The sequence below is a fragment of the Fulvia fulva genome, chromosome 8 (genome assembly GCF_020509005.1).
Source record: "Fulvia fulva chromosome 8, complete sequence".
NCBI lineage: Eukaryota > Fungi > Ascomycota > Dothideomycetes > Mycosphaerellales > Mycosphaerellaceae > Fulvia > Fulvia fulva.
This window is the reverse complement of record NC_063019.1, coordinates 1,357,308-1,375,815: the sequence shown is the minus strand read 5'-3', so window position 1 is coordinate 1,375,815 and position 18,508 is coordinate 1,357,308. Positions and strand designations below refer to the sequence as shown.

Here is an 18,508-nt window from a genome sequence, read left to right as displayed (position 1 = left end):
GCCGTTTCACTATGACCACGACATATCTTGTGGTGCACGCTTGCTCCACTCATACCGACCGCATATCGAGGTGGCTTCGAGCTTGACAGCCAGTTTTCGCCGGGTGACGACTCCACACTCAGCACCAAGCACTCTCATACGAAATATCCTACCTAACCTACACCCTCTCTGTCGCAGTAAAGACTGACCAAAGATTCCCACCCATCAACGCCTTCCCTCCCTCTATCCCTCTACCCCCTGTCCCATTCCAACCTCTTCTTAGCCCAACTACCACCTCCAATCATCAAACCGATCATCATTCTGATAATACCTCCCGCCCGGTCCAAAAGGCCTAAGCCTAGCATCCCTCGGCCCCTCTCCAAAGCGTCGACGACGGTCATTGTCATTAGGGAAGCGGCGACGGGGGTAATCGTAACGGTTGTTGAAGCGGTTACGGTTCCGTGGGAAGCCTCTGTTAGGGTTGCGACGGTTGTAATCGTCATCGGCGAAAGTGAGGTCTTGCGGACCCCAGTTGTCGCCGTCCTGCTCGGCGCGCTTGTCGAGGATGGCGTTGGGGTCGGATACTGCTGCTGGAGCTGGGGCTGCGTCGGCATTGGCGATGGCGTTTGGGGCGGCCTGGGAGGGATGGTTAGTAGGGTGTTGTGGGGGAGGGGTGGAGGGGGTGTACCTCTGGTGCTGGCAGGGCGATGGCGCTGATGGCGTTCAGACCAATGAGGCCTACGAGGATGCTTTTGAGCTGCATGGTGTGGGTTGGTGTGGCTGAGGTGATGTGATGTGAGGCAAAGAGACTGAGTTGCTGAGGGTTGTAGATTGGGTTGGAGTTGCTTGTTGTTGTTCATGATGGAAGGAACAGTCGATCGACCTGGTCACTCTTATACCCTCTGATCTACAGTCGATGAGACCAGAGAATGCAGCCGCTACGGACGCTGCGGATGAAGACTCTTGGACGATGTCGCACATCCTGCAGCCTTGAGCACACACGAGGACTCAACGCCATGAACGAACAGCTCTTGAGACCGTGCCAGACTGTGAAGATGTCCACTGCTCATCGATACTCGCAGCCTTGGCGTCGTCTTCACGACTGTACGAAGCAGTATGACCTTCGCACTCGGTGCGGCATCTCCTCATCCGATCACTGGAAGATACATCCTCTCACTCGCACTGCCTCAATCTGCAGCTGGGCAGTTTCAAGTAGACCATCAGGTGTCTTGGCCGTGATGTAAGTAAAGGGGTGAAGTGCATCGAGTCGAAGATGTTGCTGATGCCAAGTCAGATCGTGAAGGGAACGCCTCGTGCAGGCGAAACAGGGCAAGGGGACGAACATGTTCCATGCAGAGATCATGCTTCAAGATCGCCACGTGAAGGACGTCGTATTGGCGAAAGGCATTATTGGGATAAGGTTGGCCAGCATGAGCTCTTGTTATGGAACATCTTGGATCTCGGCGGTTCTTGATCGGTTTTTGGGCAGCCTGATGAATGAACGGGCCTTTGGCTTGATGTACGTCTTGTGTTCTGGACGTCAGCCTCATCGCTCTACATCCGAGTATGTGGCTTCGCACGACAAGCATGCGTCGTTTTTTGTTCATCGTTCTGGCATGCGGACCGTCGTACGGGTTTCGATCTGGGATCAGGCCTTAAGCACAACTCTAACTTGACCCAAGGCGTTCGCATCTGCTCCAGAACCCGCAACAACATAGCCGTTACACGAACCAATGCAGACGCAATGCGTACTGATTCCCACATTTCACAGACCATCGCAGATTCAAAATCAACACCTCTGCCTGAGACCATCTCGACTCTCTTGTTCCACAAAGACCCCTTGGCGTCCAGGTACAGGCGTTGAGGTCGAGAGCTTCACACAGCCGGACCTTCTGTCGAACGTTCCATGACACTTACTAGAAGCGAGCGAGCGAGCGATCCGAGATATGCAGTCTTCATAGGTAAGGGACCATGATAACTGCTTGGTGATGAGGCGAGCATGTTGTGCACACCGCGCGCACACAACCTTGGGCGTGACTGGCATATACAAGCTGAGACTCAAGAGCCTCGCTCAGCTCTGTCGTATGCGAAGGACCTTGACATGGGGGATGTCTGTCTGTCCGTCGAAGGTCAGTCGTCCGGGGTTATTGCGGTCTGGTTCACTGCAGATGAAGGTGCAGAAACGTGCGATAGCTGATGTTTGCCTTCGGAAGTAGAATGTTGGTCCTGTGGCAGTCCAGTGATATCCGGTCGCATTGTTGCATGTTGTCTTTACAATGTCCCGGTGAGTTGATGAATTAGATAGACATGTTGAAGGTGCAAGCAAGGGCTGGTTCATCCTTCCAGCCGAGCGAGACGACTGGGATCCACTCTTTCCATCCGAGGACCAACACAAACCCAACAGACACATTTTCGAACTTCTTTGTAGTCGTTGTCTTCATCTGACAACATTGAACGATTTACCATGTATCATTGCGGCACTGTCGGCACGAAGACCTGGTATAAACTACAAAAGCCCAAGGAATTTCGCCACTTTCTATGCTCATCCCAGCGTAGCCCATCGAGAACTCCATCAAAGCGGTCATGACACCGTACGCGCAGAAAAGCATGTTTTGTCTTCATGATATGCACAGCTCTTTCTCTGGATCTAGCCGACGCTGACCTCGACACGGCCCTCGTTACCCGGCGCACCCTTGCCCAACTCTGGGAGAAGGTAGGTGATATCGTCCCAAGGATGTCTGTACAGACCAGTGCGCAGTCTCTTCTGGTCGAGGAAATGGGCAATAAGACCAATCGAACGACCAAGGACGAAGAGACCGTTGAGCACACCCATCTTGAGGTAGTCTTCCGCCTCTTCTGGTGAGAATGCGCCGGAGTTGCGGAGGAGATCGACGAAGCAGACGGCAACGCAACCATCGACGTTGAGGATCAGGTTGTCCTTCTTGGAGGTGGTGACGGTTTCGACGGCGAGCGCGTAGTCGAGGAGCTTGTGGCTTGGGAACCTCGCCTGGACGTACTCCTTGACGAGGGATACACGGAGATCTGGGTTGTTTCGCGACTTGACACGGTGACCAATACCAGGGACTGGAAGACTGTTAGCATCGCGAAATCCACGCTCTCGAGAATCACCACTTACTGAGCTTGTTCTCCTTCCTCATGGTGTCGACGAATTCACGTGGCGAAAGACCCTTGTCGAAAGCGCGAGTAAACTCCTCAGCAGCACCGTCAAGAGCACCACCGAAACGGGAACCAATTGTGAGGAGACCAGCGACCAGCGCAGAGATCAAGTCCTTTCCGGCACGGGTAGTAATGATGGTGTTCATGGCACCAGACACAGCTGGACCGTGGTCCGCAGTAAGCATGAGGACCATCTCCAGGAACTTGCTGGCGTGCTCGGGCAGTCTTCGTCGGAACCACAGCAGCGACATGACACCACCAATGCCAATGTCCTCTCTGAAGACATCTGAGATGGGCAGACCGGCGTAGAGAAGCTCTTGGCCACGGTCGTCGGAGATGGTCGAAATGAAGGCTGCTGGCTTACGGATGAGACCAAGCTCCTGGGCCCAGGAGTAATCGATCGGGATCTTTGGAACAGCTGGCTCTGCAGCTGGCTTGATGTGACCCACACTGACAAGCTTCTGGTAGACCTGGGAGAGCATGCCTGGCAGCTCCTCGAATGTCTCTGGCACGAAGAAACCAGCGTCGCGCATAGACTTGTTCTTCACAGCAGCAGTCTCGAGCTGAGAGTTGGCGAGCGAACCAGCGTGACCGAACTGGACTTCAGTCTTGAGCATGCTGGCGACTGTTCCGATGGCCCATGCAACGATTGGCTTGGTGATTATGCCGGCCTTGACAGCCTCGATCACACGGTACTCTTCAACTCCACCAACCTCACCGAGCAGCACAAGAATCTTGCACTCTGGGTCGGCTTGGTATCTGAGCATGTGATCGATGAAAGTGGTTCCCGGGTATCTGTCACCGCCGATGGCAACACCCTCGTAGACACCATCGGTGTTCTGAGCAATGATGTTGTTCAGCTCGTTGGACATACCTCCAGACTTGGAGACGTAGCCGACGGAACCCTTGCGGTAGAGCTTGGATGCCACAATGTTGTCCATCATACCACCAGTGTTACCAATCTTGAAAGCACCTGGCTTGATGCCACCAACCGTGGCTGGGCCAATGATGGTGACGCCCTTCTTCTTGGCGACATGGAGGATCTCACGTGCGCGCCTCTCTGGGACACCCTCTGCGATGATGGCAATAGCCTTGATCTGTGGGTACTCCATGAGCTCCATGGTGGAGCTGTAGACGGATCGGGAGGATGCGAAGTTGACAACTACGTCAACGTCGTTGTGCTTGGCCATGGCGGAATCTACTGATTGGTAGACTGGGAGAAGAGTCTCGGAGGTACCCCAGTACCTGTGTTGGAGTCAGTCCGGTGCTCTCAAAAATGCCCGGGATCTTGCGATTGCTCACATCTTGCTCACGAACTGGCCGCCGAAGGTGTAGATGATACCTGCGACGGAGGGCGTTTTGCGCTTGCAGATGAAATCGAAGTCAAGCATTCCCTGCACAGCCTTGGTCTGCATACCGCTGTGCTGATGTCAGTATGCCATGTGCTATATCCTGCCTGCTCTGAGCATAACGCATGCCCGGTGTCCGAACTTACTAAACGAAACATCTTGTCTTTGGGTGGAACAGGGCGTGTGATGGCTGTGGGCTGAGAGGCCTGCTTGGTGCAGCGAATCTCTGGATGTTGTCGTTCGCGGAGAGGTTGTCGGCAGCGCTGCCATTGACGCCATTGGCAGTGCCGTTTGGCCCGGCACCTGGAGCCATGTTGGTCGGATTCGGCTGTTTCTCCGACGTGTTGGTGTGTCTGGTTGTCGTGGACTGCAAGAAGACAGGTCAGCTCGAATACTTTGAGCTTCGTTCTGTGCCACCAGCGAGTCTCGTGGTTGCTGATGCGGTGGAGAGCTTCTCTGACCACTTTGCGGGACAATTCTCGCTGGGATAAATTTTGAGGCGGCAATGCTCGAGGAGCGCGGTGGTGCACACAGCAGCGAGGCAGTACGTACCACTGAAACAGACAGCTGGTATGAGAGTGCGAAAGTGAGATGTGTTCGGAGGAAGAGGAGGACAGCAGCGGATGCGAAGATGGTTGGCGAAAAGCAGCTTCACTCCCCCATGTTGACTTCAGCAGCTGCAGGTCGGTGGGAGAGCCACATGGCCCCAGCGTCAGAATCCCTGCAACCATAAATCCAACGTGCAGGACTCCGACCGACATTCCCGACGGCTCTCCATCATCATTGTACGGGACATCTTCCCGATCTACAGCTCACGAATTGGCATGCACTTACATGTCCGTTGACAACTTGACTGCTGGTCACGACGACGAGACGGCATGAATGTCCGAAGTGTGCCAGCAGGGCAGCAGGAACGAAAAACCATGCATCAATGCTGTTCTTGGAATCGTACGACTGTGCCATTGAGCAATCGGCTATTATTCATGCAATTCGACGGGACACGCGAGCACGTACATGGATGTGTGCTAGTTGAAGAACGCCCGAACGATATTCTGCGTCGTTATCGCATTCAGCTGTCTCAGCAGTCTTCATTATACTGTAACAGGCGGGGCAGCATTGGGTGAGATGCGTTTCCTGGTGCTGGTACCCGCCATTGCGCTTGCTGAGACAGTCCACCTGCTCCATGCGATCCGATAAGTCTTCGTTGAACCCATCCGCGCACTTGTGTAGGGATGCAAGCATCATTGTGGTGCATTATGCCGTCAACAACACTTTTTAGTTGAGCTCGGAAAGCGGCGTGGGCGGGTAGCTCAAGCGGGTCCAAGGGGTCCCTGTGGCTTGAGAAGACGCGAAGAACAGACACAGCTCTCGATGGGATCCCGAAACAACACTGCGAACTGCGATTCTGCTTCTTCCTCGCAACTCCTCCCCGATACACACACAACTCCTCACTGCAGCGGTCGACTACACCATCACGTTCCGCATCTAGAAACAGCTGCGTCGCACAATATCCAGCCTCGAAAGGTGAGTTCCTATTTTAGCTTTGCTTCGGAGCTGGTTTTGGAGGAGCGGTTGGATCCCCGCGAGCACCGTTGACGCAGGCGGAACATTTCTGCTTCTTCAACAACGGCAACAGGAACGAGAGCGACAGACGTACGATACCACACTTCTCGCCCGCGGAAGAGAGCGGTCAGCACAACAGATCCTCATCCATCTTCGGGGTTTTGGCACATTTCATCCAATTGTACAGCTCACGGCTAGTTCTAAACTTTTTCCCACCGCTCGCGCCTGCCCCGACTCTTTGGCGATCAGCTCACAATTCTGCCACCTTCACGATATAGGACTACAGAGGAGCAATTGCTTACCAGAATCAGCAGAACAGACCATAGAGCCGAAACAACATGTCTGCCAAGTCCATTCTTGAGGCAGATGGCAAGGCCATCCTGAACTACCACCTCACACGCGCACCAGTCTTCAAGCCCACCCCACTTCCACCTTCAGCGACGCACAACCCTCCAGCGAAACTTGCGACCATCACATTCGCAGACGGTGACGACATCAATGGCGTTCTTGACGCAGCAGAGGCCAAATACCCATTCCTGCTCGTCGCAGGCTCAAAGTTCGTTGCAAAGCCAGATCAGCTGATCAAGCGAAGAGGCAAGTCGGGCCTTCTCAAGCTGAACGCAACATGGCCAGAAGCGAAGGAGTGGATTGCCGCACGCGCGAACAAGATCCAGAAGGTTGAGCACGTCGAGGGTGCGCTGAGGAACTTCCTCGTTGAGCCATTCGTTCCACATCCTCAAGAAACCGAGTACTACATCAACATCAACTCTGTCCGCGAGGTAAGGAAACTTCTCACTGCACCATGCAGCTGATCACTGACTTCGATGCCAGGGTGACTGGATTCTGTTCTACCACGAGGGTGGTGTTGATGTCGGCGACGTCGACGAGAAGGCCGAGAAGCTTCTGATCCCAGTCGACCTCACCGAGTACCCAAGCAACGAGCAGCTCGCACAAGGTCTCTTGAGCAAAGTGCCAAAGGGTGTGCACCCAGTACTGATCGACTTCATCTCCCGCCTTTACGCTGTATACGTCGACTGCCAGTTCACCTACCTCGAGATCAACCCACTTGTCTGCATTCCCAACGCCGCAGGCACCGCCGCTGAGGTTCACTTCCTCGATCTGGCAGCCAAGATCGACCAGACGGCAGAGTTCGAATGTGGTGTCAAGTGGGCTATTGCACGCGCGCCAGCCCAGCTCGGCATCCCGACTATTGGCAGCAAGACTGGAGCCGTCCAGATCGATGCTGGCCCACCAATGGAGTTCCCAGCTCCGTTCGGTCGCGAGATGAGCAAAGAGGAGGCATACATTGCAGAGATGGACGCAAAGACTGGTGCTTCGCTCAAGCTTACGATCTTGAACTCGCAAGGACGTGTCTGGACATTGGTCGCCGGTGGTGGTGCTTCCGTCGTCTACGCGGACGCCATTGCCTCCGCAGGTTTCGCTAGCGAGCTTGCCAACTACGGAGAATACTCTGGTGCTCCAACCGAGACTCAAACCTTCCACTACGCACGAACAGTTCTCGACCTGATGCTGCGAGCACCGCAACACCCAGATGGCAAGGTCCTTTTCATTGGTGGTGGTATTGCCAACTTCACCAACGTAAGTCAAACAATCGGCAACAGACCATACGTACAGTACTGACAGATCGTCCCAGGTCGCAAGCACATTCAAGGGAGTGATCCGCGCTCTTCGTGAAGTCGCATCTCTGCTCAACGAGCACAAGGTTCAGATCTGGGTCCGCCGAGCAGGCCCCAACTACCAGGAAGGTCTCAAGAACATCAAGGCTGTCGGTAAGGAGCTCGACCTCAGCATGCACGTTTTCGGCCCAGAGATGCACGTCTCCGGGATCGTGCCACTTGCACTCATCCCGGGCAAGTACAACGACAGCATCCAGGAGTTTGAGGGTTAGGAGTCCTCGAAGAACCATGCGATTGTTCGTACCGAGAGCTCTCCGTACGATGGCTTTAGCTAAGTGTATAGAAGGAGCGCGACGCTGTGTATTGGCGTAGGCTCAAAGGCCGCACGCAAGAAAGGCGAATGCCACATGAATGAAATGGGTTGGGAGTTGCGATGGCACGCTAGCGATTGCTTGAAGGCGCGGGCATTTGCAACGGAGTAAATAGATTATGCTTGCGAATATCCTCTGCTTGTCCTCTGCAACTGCAACAGTATCTTGACTCACCGTCTCATCACATTTGACCGCTAAAAACATCACTTTGCTGCGTCAGTTTTTGATCACGTGACATTACTCTTTCGAGACCTCGAAGCTGTCGCATAATTTCATCTCAAACATTCGCGACAAGCAGCGTCATCACCTTCTTACACAACCCACTACCGCAATCATGAGCGTACGCCACAACCCACTCACCCTCTCAGCTATCGCCACTGACATTGCGCGTCTAGTTCATCCCCCTCAATCCCCGCCCCATGCTCCAAAGCCTCGTCGACAAGGAAGTCATCATCCGCATCAAGTGGGGACAGGAATACACGGGCCGTCTGGTGTCAGTGGATAGCTACATGAACATTCAGTTGAGCAATTGCAGCGAGTGGAAGGATGGGCAGGATATGGGAGTGTTGGGACAAGTTTTGATTAGGTGAGTGCAAGCACGGAATGAGCGAGGAAGAGGATGGCGTGAAGAGGGAAGCCGCGCGGGGCCTGCATGGATTTGGCGAAGAGATGAGGCGCGAGGTGTGGGAATGAGGCGCTGCGAGACTTGACTGAGGCGCGAGGTCTGGGTATGAGAAGGGAATGCATGAGGAAGGTGCTGACTTAGTGGTGATCACAGATGCAACAACGTCCTTTGGATCTCAGCGCGGAACCAGAAGCAGGAGAATGGAGATTCCAAGATGGAGGATTAGATGCTGAGGTGGCGACGGAGTTGCAAGAACAAGATGATCACGGCCACGAGAACCATCGGAAGGGTGAAAGAGGCCTGAAGCAATGCAAGAAGTGCTCTGCATGAACCTGACGCCAAGCAAGAGTACTCGATGCGCCTGCGACAGTGGATACAAGGACAACATGCAGCCGCAGAGGCGCAAAAGACCTCAACTCTGGCAGCCTGCGAGCAAGCCCAGTCGGGGACCTGTTCGCAAAAGACGAACACAGGCGTTCAAGGCGAACTCCAAGGCGCGAATAGGTTAGTAGCGTCCAAAATGACATGATCTCTCACGTTGCTGAACTGTTGTCCAGCTCGATCGAGCCTGGAAGCTACCGTATCCCAAGCGCCGAGTCGCGATCACCAGTCTTCAAGTCTTCAGCTGTTGGATGCACCACACGGAGAGAAACTGAGAACACTGAAAGGGTATCATTGCAGCTACGTACACCTCGCATCTCGCAGCCTGGCTCCATCATTTATACCTCATTGCTCTGCGTTTGTCCTCATGAAGTCGTAGCATCCATCTGTCTCTCAAACCACCTCCCTACTCTGCACCGGCCTCAACCCCTCCGGATCATGAAATGGATTCTCCCTCTGCTCCATACTCGGCCTAGCACTCAACCCACGTCCTGCCTCCGCATTCTTCATCTCCCAACTTCCAATCCTCTCATGCCCACCGCTCGGACTCATCGGTGCGTCCACCACACTCGCGCCCACCGTCACGCCATCTTTCCCCTTCGGAATCGTCAAGTCCTGATCACTCGCCATTTTCTGCCCACCCTTGAAGCCACCCAGCTCACTTCTCTTCTTACTCCCATCTCTCCTCACTCTCACACCACCCAGAACCATCGCCATGCCGAATATAATGCCTGCTATAGCCAAGGCAATGATAGCACCGATCACTCCGGCGACAGCGGGAGCCATCCCATCATCGTCATCTGAACCACCGCGCCAGCCTCGATAAGGTCGCGAGCCCGAGGCCGTCAGGTCAGAATTGAAAGCTGCGCAGAACAAACTAGGCGAACCGCACTGATTACACCACTCCGGTACCACCTCATTCCCACCAAAACTAATCCTCTCCATCTGCGTCTGAAACTCCTCCCACGGCATCTCCGTCGCATCCGGCCCTCTGCCGAAGATGGGATAACTCCTAAACTCATCCTCCACACCACTCGTGCCGTTCCTAAACGAGAAGCGGACGTAAAGACTTTCCGCACCGGGATACGTCGCGTTCGTGGAGTTCTCGTAGGAAAAGAGTTCGAATACAGCAGATGCGGCATAGTCCGGAATGCCATAGAAATTACTATTCAGCCCCGGCAGCCCCGCGAGAGCGAAGAAGCTCATCAAGGGGTAAAAGTCCGCGAACAAGACATTCAGCTTGAACTGCGCTCCCGCGCTTGCGATGGCGTTTTCTAGCTGCGCTAGGACTTTCGAGGCGAGCATGTTGCCGGGAAGCGTGGAGATGCTGCCGGTGACGGTTTGGAGGGAGGAGGCGCCGGTGTAGGGGTTCAGGGCGGCGAGGTTGCCGAGCATGGCGTATTGTTGTTGGGATGCGAGCCAGGAGAGTTGGGTTAGGTAGGAGGTGTTTGTGCGGACGTCGCGGAGGGTGGAGAGGGCGTCGCGGACGGTGGTGTTGTGGGCGTTTTGGTATTGAAGGTAGTCGTAGACTGCGTAGGCGTTGTTGTAGCCCCTGGGGAGGGTGTTAGTTCGTGTCTTTTGTCTTTGAGAGCTTGGTACTAAAATGTCGAACGAAGGGCAGATTGTGGTGGTCGATGGGCGCAAGAACATGGCCTTGCATATCGTTCGGCGCTGTCGTCCCTGGAGATTTCACATACCATGCTTCTGGCGGTACCAGACCTCTCAAAACAGCGCTTCCTGTCGCAGCATATATCCCCTCAAACTCCTCTTCCGTAACACTATACTGCGGTGTAAGCGTCCAATCTCTCGACTGCCTCGTAAACGCCGGACAATTCCAGTTCGCTCCCGTGTATATGAAATTCGGATCAAGGGCGCCAGTAACATGAATATACGGATACTGATATCCATTCAAGGGTCCCGTAACCTGCCAAAAGCATCAGTATATCGAATTACCACATCGCCTCACCCGCACGGCTCAATACTCACATAGCTCCCATCCGCCAATACATCCTCCTCCCCCTCAATAACCGCCCCAGCACTCCGATTAGCCCCCGGCGCAAACGGCGGATAAAAGCCCTGAAACCACGCCTGCGCCGTAGCCACATTCCACTGCTGATCCAGCGCCGTTGCATACATCTGGAGTTCATCATAAATATCCGCGTCTAAACCTGCCAACCGGGCAGTCGAGTTGCCTGCACCATTAGTGCCATTGGAGGCGCCCGTGTTCGTGGTTCCGGTGCCAATGTAGCGGTTTCGGAAGAACTGGCCAGCGGACTGGGCTTGGTTTGCGCCGGTTGAGGTGAGAGTGATGGGGAGGGAGGAGTCGCCGATGATTTCGGGGGTGCGTTCGCCGGTGCGTTGGAAGATTACGCTGGACCAGACGGTGTAGTAGCGAGGGGGGGATTGGGCGAGGGTGGAGGGTGTGAGGAGGAGGAGGAGGAGGATTGTGGCGAGGAGGGTAGATGTGGGAGTGGGAGTGAGCATCCTGGCGATGGCCTGGAATTGTAGTCCCTCTGCAGGATCACTAATGTCCAGTACCCAGTGCTACGAAGCAACAGACGATGCCTCTACCGCCGTCTTCGAGACAGTAGTACGAGAACGACGACGACAAGCGTGAGCCAACAGAGGAAGCAACGTCTCCCACCTACCTGGAGCTGAGCTCTGTCCTCTTATCGCAGCTCGCACAGCTGCAGGCCGCATCGCAGGCGGCTCACGCTGCTGCACCTAGTCCATGGCACATAATCCATACCTCTTGGGAGCCAGATGCAGTCAAGTGTTTTCCCGAAAGACGAGGTCGTCAAGAGGTGGGGAAGGCAATAGAGTTTAGTATGCATGCTGCGAGAGGCACAGAACCCTGGGCAGCGTTTGTTTCCTGGGATTGTGCAGCCGGATGACAGCCAGGCTCTGTTTCAAACTTCCTGTATGAGCTGAGGTGTTATACCGGACGGTATGCGGTGTCTATATCGAAGCTGGTTCTCTTCGTATCACATGCCAGTCTTGATTTTGGTAGTTGAAGTCGCAGTCGAAGTCGCGATGGCGGGCAAGCGGGGCACGCGGGGCTGGTCTCAAGCTCGCTTCGGAACTTCGGAAGGATGATGGCACCACACCACACCATTCAATGGAGAGGCTGGGTAAGCGTGAGACGCTGCAAACACTTGCGATTGCACGTGCAGATAGCATACCGGGCATTCTGACCTCATCCTCGGCATGTGCGAACTCCCGCGAAAACGATAGACGCGAGGAAGTGGAATTCCGATCCAAGGTGGACAAAATTCTCGTAAAACCTCGTAAGCGTAGTGGATAAGTAGAAACCTCTGGCTGTTCATAACCCTTCCCATCTCACCTACACTCTCATCAGCTCCTCATTAGATCCACCACGAAAGTCAGTCCATCACTGAGACCGACTCAACGAACGTACAATCATCCGCGACCTTCCTACCAATCCACCACCGCAATGGCAACGGTCTCTTTCTCGATCCCGATCCTCTCCATCCCACTTTACTACCTCCTCGCGATACTCCCTCATGGATATGCGATCAGCAAAGCCAGCCAAGGCGACCTCAAGAAACATGACAATCGCAACCCCAGAGGCAGCACCCAGCTCGAGAACATCAAGAAACGCCTGACGCCAAAAGAGTTCGCAGCGTTCGAGCGCGGAGAGTCATGCCACAGAAACCACCTAGAGAACATGCCTCTGTATGTTGCGACACTGTTCGCCGGCATGCTGGCTGAGAATCGTGTTGGTGAAGGAGAGCTGGGGCTGATCAACTTCGTGGTCGGATGGATGGTGATCAGGACGTTGTATACCGTGAACTATTTGGCGACGGAGCAGAGCCAGGGCTGGACGCAGGTGAGGAGTTTGCTGTACTTCCTCGGCACGGGCTGGTCATTCTTGATTCTGGGACGGGCAGCATTTGCGTTGGCGTGATGAAGTGGTGTCAGAGCGAGGAGGATGTCTGCGAGATGTGCAGTTAGCAACTCTTCTCCACCATCGACCCGGGGAAGACTTATAAAAAAGTGGTCAGCCGCTCCTCTCGCCCTTTGACAAGTTCAAGGAAACGGCGACAGCGTTCAGAACGCTCAAAGGGATCCCGTCTCAACCTTCCACAGCATACAGTAATCTTCAAGTTCCCTTTCAGGTCCTTTGCGCCAGTAGTGTCTCTCGTCCTTGCCATGCACAGCAGCGAGTCCAGATCGATGCCACATTGCAGTGGCAGAGTTAGAACAAGTCAGCCTTATATGCAGGCAAGGACAGGTTGCAGACAAGCCAAAGCTTTGATCCTCACACGAGAGAGGTCCCGCTTCCTGTCCCTGTGCTCCAGCATGAAGACTCCATCGCAACATCATCCACCACGCGCAGCAACATCGTCCAGGTCGCGGGCTGTGAATAGCTAGAGATACAACACCGGCGCAAAGATGTTTGACCCTTCCAGCAACCTTCAATCCAGGTAGCTGCAAAACCGTCGACAGAACCACATGCAATACTCCAACACCCCACTCGCTGACATCTCTCTTCCCAATATCAATCTCTTCCTCAAAACACCACATCATTTCACCAATCCATCCTCACAACCTCTCCATCTCCACACCGCATCCTCTCAGTTTGTAGTAAGCGCTCCCCCTAGAGACAGTCTTTGATTCGATCTCTCCGCCTAGGTGACTCCGAGAGGCATTTTCGTCCCACAACAGAACGCGCAACGGACAAAGTACATCTACAAAAGCCGCTCGCCTTCTCACAAGATGTGAGGTAAAGTCCTGTGCATCCAGTAATAAAGGAGACAAGGTTGTTAGTTCGGGCTCATCGATCGACTCTCACACTGAATGTGAAAGGAAATGATTGACGCGGCTGATCGGATAGAGTTCCGTAGAACTGTCACACCTGTAGAGGATGCTGTGGTGTGAGCTTTAGGGAACGATAGGTGTGCGAGGGGTGGAGAGAGGGTGGCTTTCTGCTGAGCAGCGTAGCGGGTGAGAAGAGTGCGCAGGACGTCTTCGCTGTCCAAGGGAGTAGTGAATGCGGCGGAGCGTGGTGTGAGGCCGTTTGTTGCGTACTGGGTCCGGATCGCGTAGCTTGGAGACGAGGGTCCACAAGACTTGCAGCACCTGCCCCTGGGAGACGGATCATGGTGAAGGCTTGGCTGAGCAAGACAGCTGGCGGGCTGGAGCTACGACATGCCTTGTCCTTGACGGACTGACTGTGCAGATGTGGATGCCTCTGTGTGTGAGCACGATCACCTCGCTGGAAGCCGCATATGTAGCCAACTTCTTTCGGACGAGTGCGATCAAGTGCCAGTGATAAGAGGCAACCATACTGCGCAATCTGTGTGTAGGCCGAGATCTTGGTGTCAAGATGCTGTAGTGCTCTTGCCAGTGTCCCTTCCAGCCAGCAGTCACCACGAACGCCATCACCAAGAACAGACACCACTTGAGGTGCTCATGAAGCAAGCCCAAGCAGTCTCGAACCAAACGATCCAGTATCCAGTGTTGCCGACCATCACAACGCACACCACCTCAATTCTTCCTTGTCCAGCATTGAAGATCCTCAAGACAGCCTCAACGCAGAGACCTGCCCGTCACTCCTCGCCCTTCTCTCTCCCTCTTACATCCCAGCTCTGACCACCAAAGCTATCCATTCATGACCAAAGCACTTATCCAGCCAGCAGCCTCGACGCGCGCTTCCAACGGAAGTCTTACCAAACCGACGCATGAGGCCGCCGTATTACACATGACCCCACCCGTTGCCAGGCAAGAAATCACACCGGACATTTACCAACTCCACTTTCGCCCGACATCTCACTGAAGATCTGCCAAGACTAGTCGTAGAAGCCAGCTGCTTGCCCTGTATCGAAAGTGATACAAGACACACGCGAGACGCCGAGAAAATCGCTTAGGGTTAAGCACTCCAAGACGCGCCATCCACTCGATCAATCTGCTCGGCCAGGTCCAAGGATGGGTTGGGGTCCTGACGTTGCGGACCGAAAGAGCGCAGCCGCGGGGACTATTGCCGTACGGATTGCGAGAAAGCGGCGAAGCGATCAAGCGGTACGCAGACGATGGGCGCAAGGAGGGACTGTGGGGAGGGTATGTGCTTCTGGTGTGTTTGTTGGAGAAGATGCGGGCGTGAGGACTTCGAAATTGGTCAGATGGTTCGGGTAGATGATGCTGAATGGTGAGTCGGGAGGATTGGCGTCGTCAGGTCGAGATAGTCGATGTCGGCGGCGGGAGTGTTGAAAGGGGCGATGTTGTTGTGTGAGGGAAAGCGCGTGTCGAAGTGGTGTGGCTGGGATGACAGGGATTACTGTGACTAGGCAAACGCGCTAACGAAAACACGCGACGCCAGGTCAGGTGGAAAGTGCCATCCAGCACCGAAGTACTCTCGACGACGATTTGTACGCAATTGAACTCTCAGTCTTCGACTACGAACACCCACGAACTTTTATAAAGCTGGCAGTGTTGCTGGAGTAAACACTTGCACCTGCCGTGGGGGGTCAACTACAGGCAACAACACGAAGCGCGTCTTCAAGATCGACAGCGTCAATAGAGCAATGACTTGACCACATTCGCCACGAAATGCCTCCCGCAATACAGGACTCGGAAGATGAGGACGAAATTCTGTTTGAAGACGAACCGAGTCAGCGTAGCACGTTCTCTCAGCTCGCCGACCATGCAACATCCATTTTGAAGGACTTCCCGGATGTAGTGCCACAGCTCGATGGAGCTGCAGACAAGCCGCCAAGGGGTACTTCATCCTCAGGTATGTACTACGACCGACATGTGGTCTTCGATCCAGCTGATGTGTGCTCAGACCTACGAAGACAAGTCGCAGACGCAGAACGAGGCCTTCTTGCCACCAATTCGGACCAACCATCGAAACATGCCGCAGGAATGCCCTCTTCTACCTCACCCGCACTCCAAAGGAACAAGCGACGTAATACGACTGTTGTCGGTTCCGATTCTGGCGTCAGTCCTGTCAAGAGTCTGAAGCGAGTCAAGACTTATGCTCAAACACGCTCGATTCTTGGTGACGATGATGATCGCCCGCATGCCCCAAGTGGTCTACCAGCTGGAACTATCGCAGATGATTTCATGAACCACGAGCCCAATGTCATGTTTCGAGACACTGGCACTACAAATGCCTTCAATGATTCGACACAAGAGGAGTTGGTGGAACAAGCTCGTGGCGGCAACAACGTACAAACTGCCAATGAAGCCCCTCTTCCCAAGGCCTCGAATTCGGACAAGAGCTCTTCCTTTCCTTGGACCGCTTCTGCAGAGCCAACACAGACCGAGGGGTCGCCAGTCAAGGCAGACGAGCAGATTATTCAAAGGGAAGACAACACCACGGCTCAGCAGGTCCCCAACCTGGTCCGTAGACCAACGATCGAACCTCTTTCGCCTGTTGCAAAGAGACCAGCATTCTTCCAGAAGCCAGAAGACGACCGTCCTGGTACGCAAGAGGCAGCACCACCTGCTGCAAAGGCTCGCTCGCCACCCAAATCTAGTCCGGTCGTGATCATTGACAGACGGGATGCAGTATCGGAGCTTCGAGATGAAGAGAACTCGGGCGCTCAGAAGGCGAAGCGAGGTCGCAAGCGAAAGTCACAGGAAGCGGTGCACGAGCAAACACAATCCGATGACAGGCTCGACTCTGACGACAGAATGCTGAAAGAAATGGGTCTGCCCGAAGATCAGTACAAGCCAAGACCCAGCCGACGGAGAGCCACGCAGGTTGAAGAGCCACTCGACATGTCTTTGACTGTCGAGAGGGCGGTCAGGAAGCAGCAGCGAAGAAAGACCGATAATGCTACAGCAGAAGCTGCCACTTCATCACAGTCTCATGCTCAGAACGGCTCCCGAGATGGGCTCTATGCGTGTCCACTGGGTTGCAGTTCGAGGATGACTGAGGAAGAGGTCTTTCCTCATCTTGATCTATGTCCTACCAAGCAAAAGGCCACTCAGCCGAGCAAAGACAAGGCCACGGAAGAGAATGACAGCGTTCACGTGGTCTCGCCTCAGAAGATGCTTGAAAAGGGCAGGAAATCTGCGATCAAGCCAGTCACTGTCGAAGAACGCCCAAAGGCGTCTTCTCGAGCAAGCAGCATCGACGCAAGCCCTTCTTCAAAGACATTGGGCCAGCTCTCGTCTGAGAAGAAGACCGACGTTGGCCTTATGTTACCTCCTACTATGCCCGCATCGGCCTCGAAGAGAGCACGACGAAGCAAGACCACCATCTTTGAAGATCATGTCGACTTTGGTGGTAGCCAGAGGTCGCCGAACCTAAGCCAGCAGCAAGCAAAGCGTAAGGCTGCTCTGCTGGAAGTGACGAACGGGTCCACGCAGAAGTCACGCCGCAAAATCGTGCAAGATGACGAGGACGATGAGGATGAGCTTGCCAAGGAAGAGGCGGAAGTCATAGAGCCTCCACAAAAGAGAGCCAGAGGTCGTCCCGCCAAAGCATCAACCCAGAAACCTGCCAAATCCTCTGAAAGAGTGCTTAAGGACTCCGATGCCGAGGATGACGAGGAGGAGATCGAGCTCAAACCACCTGCCAAGCCGAAAGCCCGAGGACGTTCCAAGACAGTTCTCCAAGACTCTGACTCAGACGACGACGATGAACTCGAAGCTGAAGAGCCTCCAGTCAAGAAAGGCCGTGGCCGACCACCGAAGACCAAGTCCAAGGAGAAGGTGCTTCAAAACTCTGATTCAGAGAACGACGATCTCGAAGCAGAAGAGCCTGTAGCAAAGAAAGGTCGCGGTCGACCGCCCAAAGCCAAGTCTAAGGAGAAAGTTCTCGAAGACTCAGACGCCGTGGACGAGGACCCCAACGCAGAAGAAGACGATGTCGAGCTTGATGAGTCGCCGAAGAAGAAACGCCCGGGCAGACCGCCCAAGGCCAAAGCTGACAGTGGCAAGCCAGTCGATAATGCTCCCGCGAAAGAGAACAGTGAGATCGACATACCCTCGAGCGACCTCTCAGCGCTCAACAAAGGCGATAGCAGCCCGACCAAGGCTGCACTTTCACGGAAAGACTCGAACCAGCAGCCAAAAGCCAAGGACATGCAGTCACCCAGAAGCACACCTCCGCAGAGACCTGATGCGAAGCCAGCCCCAGTAACGCATTCGCCCATCAAGAGCATTACCAAGGCCGGTAGCAATGGCAGCTTCCCAACCTACCGTGTCGGTCTCAGCAAGACGAGGAAGATTCCCTCTCTGCTGAAGATCGTGGGTAAACCGAGGCCAGACACTCGACGCTGATAAAGCCGCTTGGAATCAACCTGTATTCGTACCTGCACATTATGATACCCAACACTGAAATCGCTGCGAACGGAAGGCTTGGAGTGAAGTCTGGCTTATGTATATCATGCAATATAATCTAGACTTTTATATTCTCTCAAAAATCGCCAAGGCCATCAATGCTCAAGCACA

At 54.3% G+C, this 18,508-nt stretch overlaps 7 protein-coding genes across 7 annotated transcripts; 4 read left to right on the top strand and 3 right to left on the bottom strand.

Moving 5' to 3' along the window:
• Positions 1-267: 267 nt before the first annotated feature.
• On the bottom strand, positions 268-742 carry CLAFUR5_11066 (uncharacterized protein; the record flags this gene model as incomplete). The annotated part of the gene is made up of 2 exons (XM_047910214.1): positions 268-615; positions 668-742. The coding sequence occupies 2 exons, from the start codon at positions 740-742 to the stop codon at positions 268-270; spliced, it is 423 nt and encodes a 140-aa protein (XP_047765263.1).
• Positions 743-2,626: 1,884 nt separating this feature from the next.
• Positions 2,627-4,818, bottom strand: CLAFUR5_11065 (putative ATP-citrate synthase subunit 1; the record flags this gene model as incomplete). Its single annotated transcript, XM_047910213.1, has 4 exons — positions 2,627-3,063; positions 3,116-4,401; positions 4,459-4,575; positions 4,652-4,818. The coding sequence occupies 4 exons, from the start codon at positions 4,816-4,818 to the stop codon at positions 2,627-2,629; spliced, it is 2,007 nt and encodes a 668-aa protein (XP_047765266.1).
• Positions 4,819-6,406: 1,588 nt separating this feature from the next.
• Positions 6,407-7,977, top strand: CLAFUR5_11064 (putative ATP-citrate synthase subunit 2; the record flags this gene model as incomplete). Its single annotated transcript, XM_047910212.1, has 3 exons — positions 6,407-6,847; positions 6,900-7,667; positions 7,723-7,977. The coding sequence occupies 3 exons, from the start codon at positions 6,407-6,409 to the stop codon at positions 7,975-7,977; spliced, it is 1,464 nt and encodes a 487-aa protein (XP_047765265.1).
• A 433-nt stretch (positions 7,978-8,410) lies between these two features.
• CLAFUR5_11063 (putative small nuclear ribonucleoprotein F) lies at positions 8,411-8,927 on the top strand (the record flags this gene model as incomplete). The annotated part of the gene is made up of 3 exons (XM_047910211.1): positions 8,411-8,416; positions 8,472-8,662; positions 8,855-8,927. The coding sequence occupies 3 exons, from the start codon at positions 8,411-8,413 to the stop codon at positions 8,925-8,927; spliced, it is 270 nt and encodes an 89-aa protein (XP_047765260.1).
• A 548-nt stretch (positions 8,928-9,475) lies between these two features.
• CLAFUR5_11062 (uncharacterized protein) lies at positions 9,476-11,566 on the bottom strand (the record flags this gene model as incomplete). Its single annotated transcript, XM_047910210.1, has 3 exons — positions 9,476-10,634; positions 10,780-11,006; positions 11,069-11,566. 3 exons carry the CDS (start codon positions 11,564-11,566, stop codon positions 9,476-9,478), a joined length of 1,884 nt encoding a protein of 627 aa, XP_047765259.1.
• A 970-nt stretch (positions 11,567-12,536) lies between these two features.
• On the top strand, positions 12,537-13,010 carry CLAFUR5_11061 (uncharacterized protein; the record flags this gene model as incomplete). The annotated part of the gene is made up of 1 exon (XM_047910209.1): positions 12,537-13,010. One exon carries the CDS (start codon positions 12,537-12,539, stop codon positions 13,008-13,010), a length of 474 nt encoding a protein of 157 aa, XP_047765262.1.
• A 2,642-nt stretch (positions 13,011-15,652) lies between these two features.
• Positions 15,653-18,337, top strand: CLAFUR5_11060 (uncharacterized protein; the record flags this gene model as incomplete). Its single annotated transcript, XM_047910208.1, has 2 exons — positions 15,653-15,836; positions 15,888-18,337. 2 exons carry the CDS (start codon positions 15,653-15,655, stop codon positions 18,335-18,337), a joined length of 2,634 nt encoding a protein of 877 aa, XP_047765261.1.
• Positions 18,338-18,508: the final 171 nt, after the last annotated feature.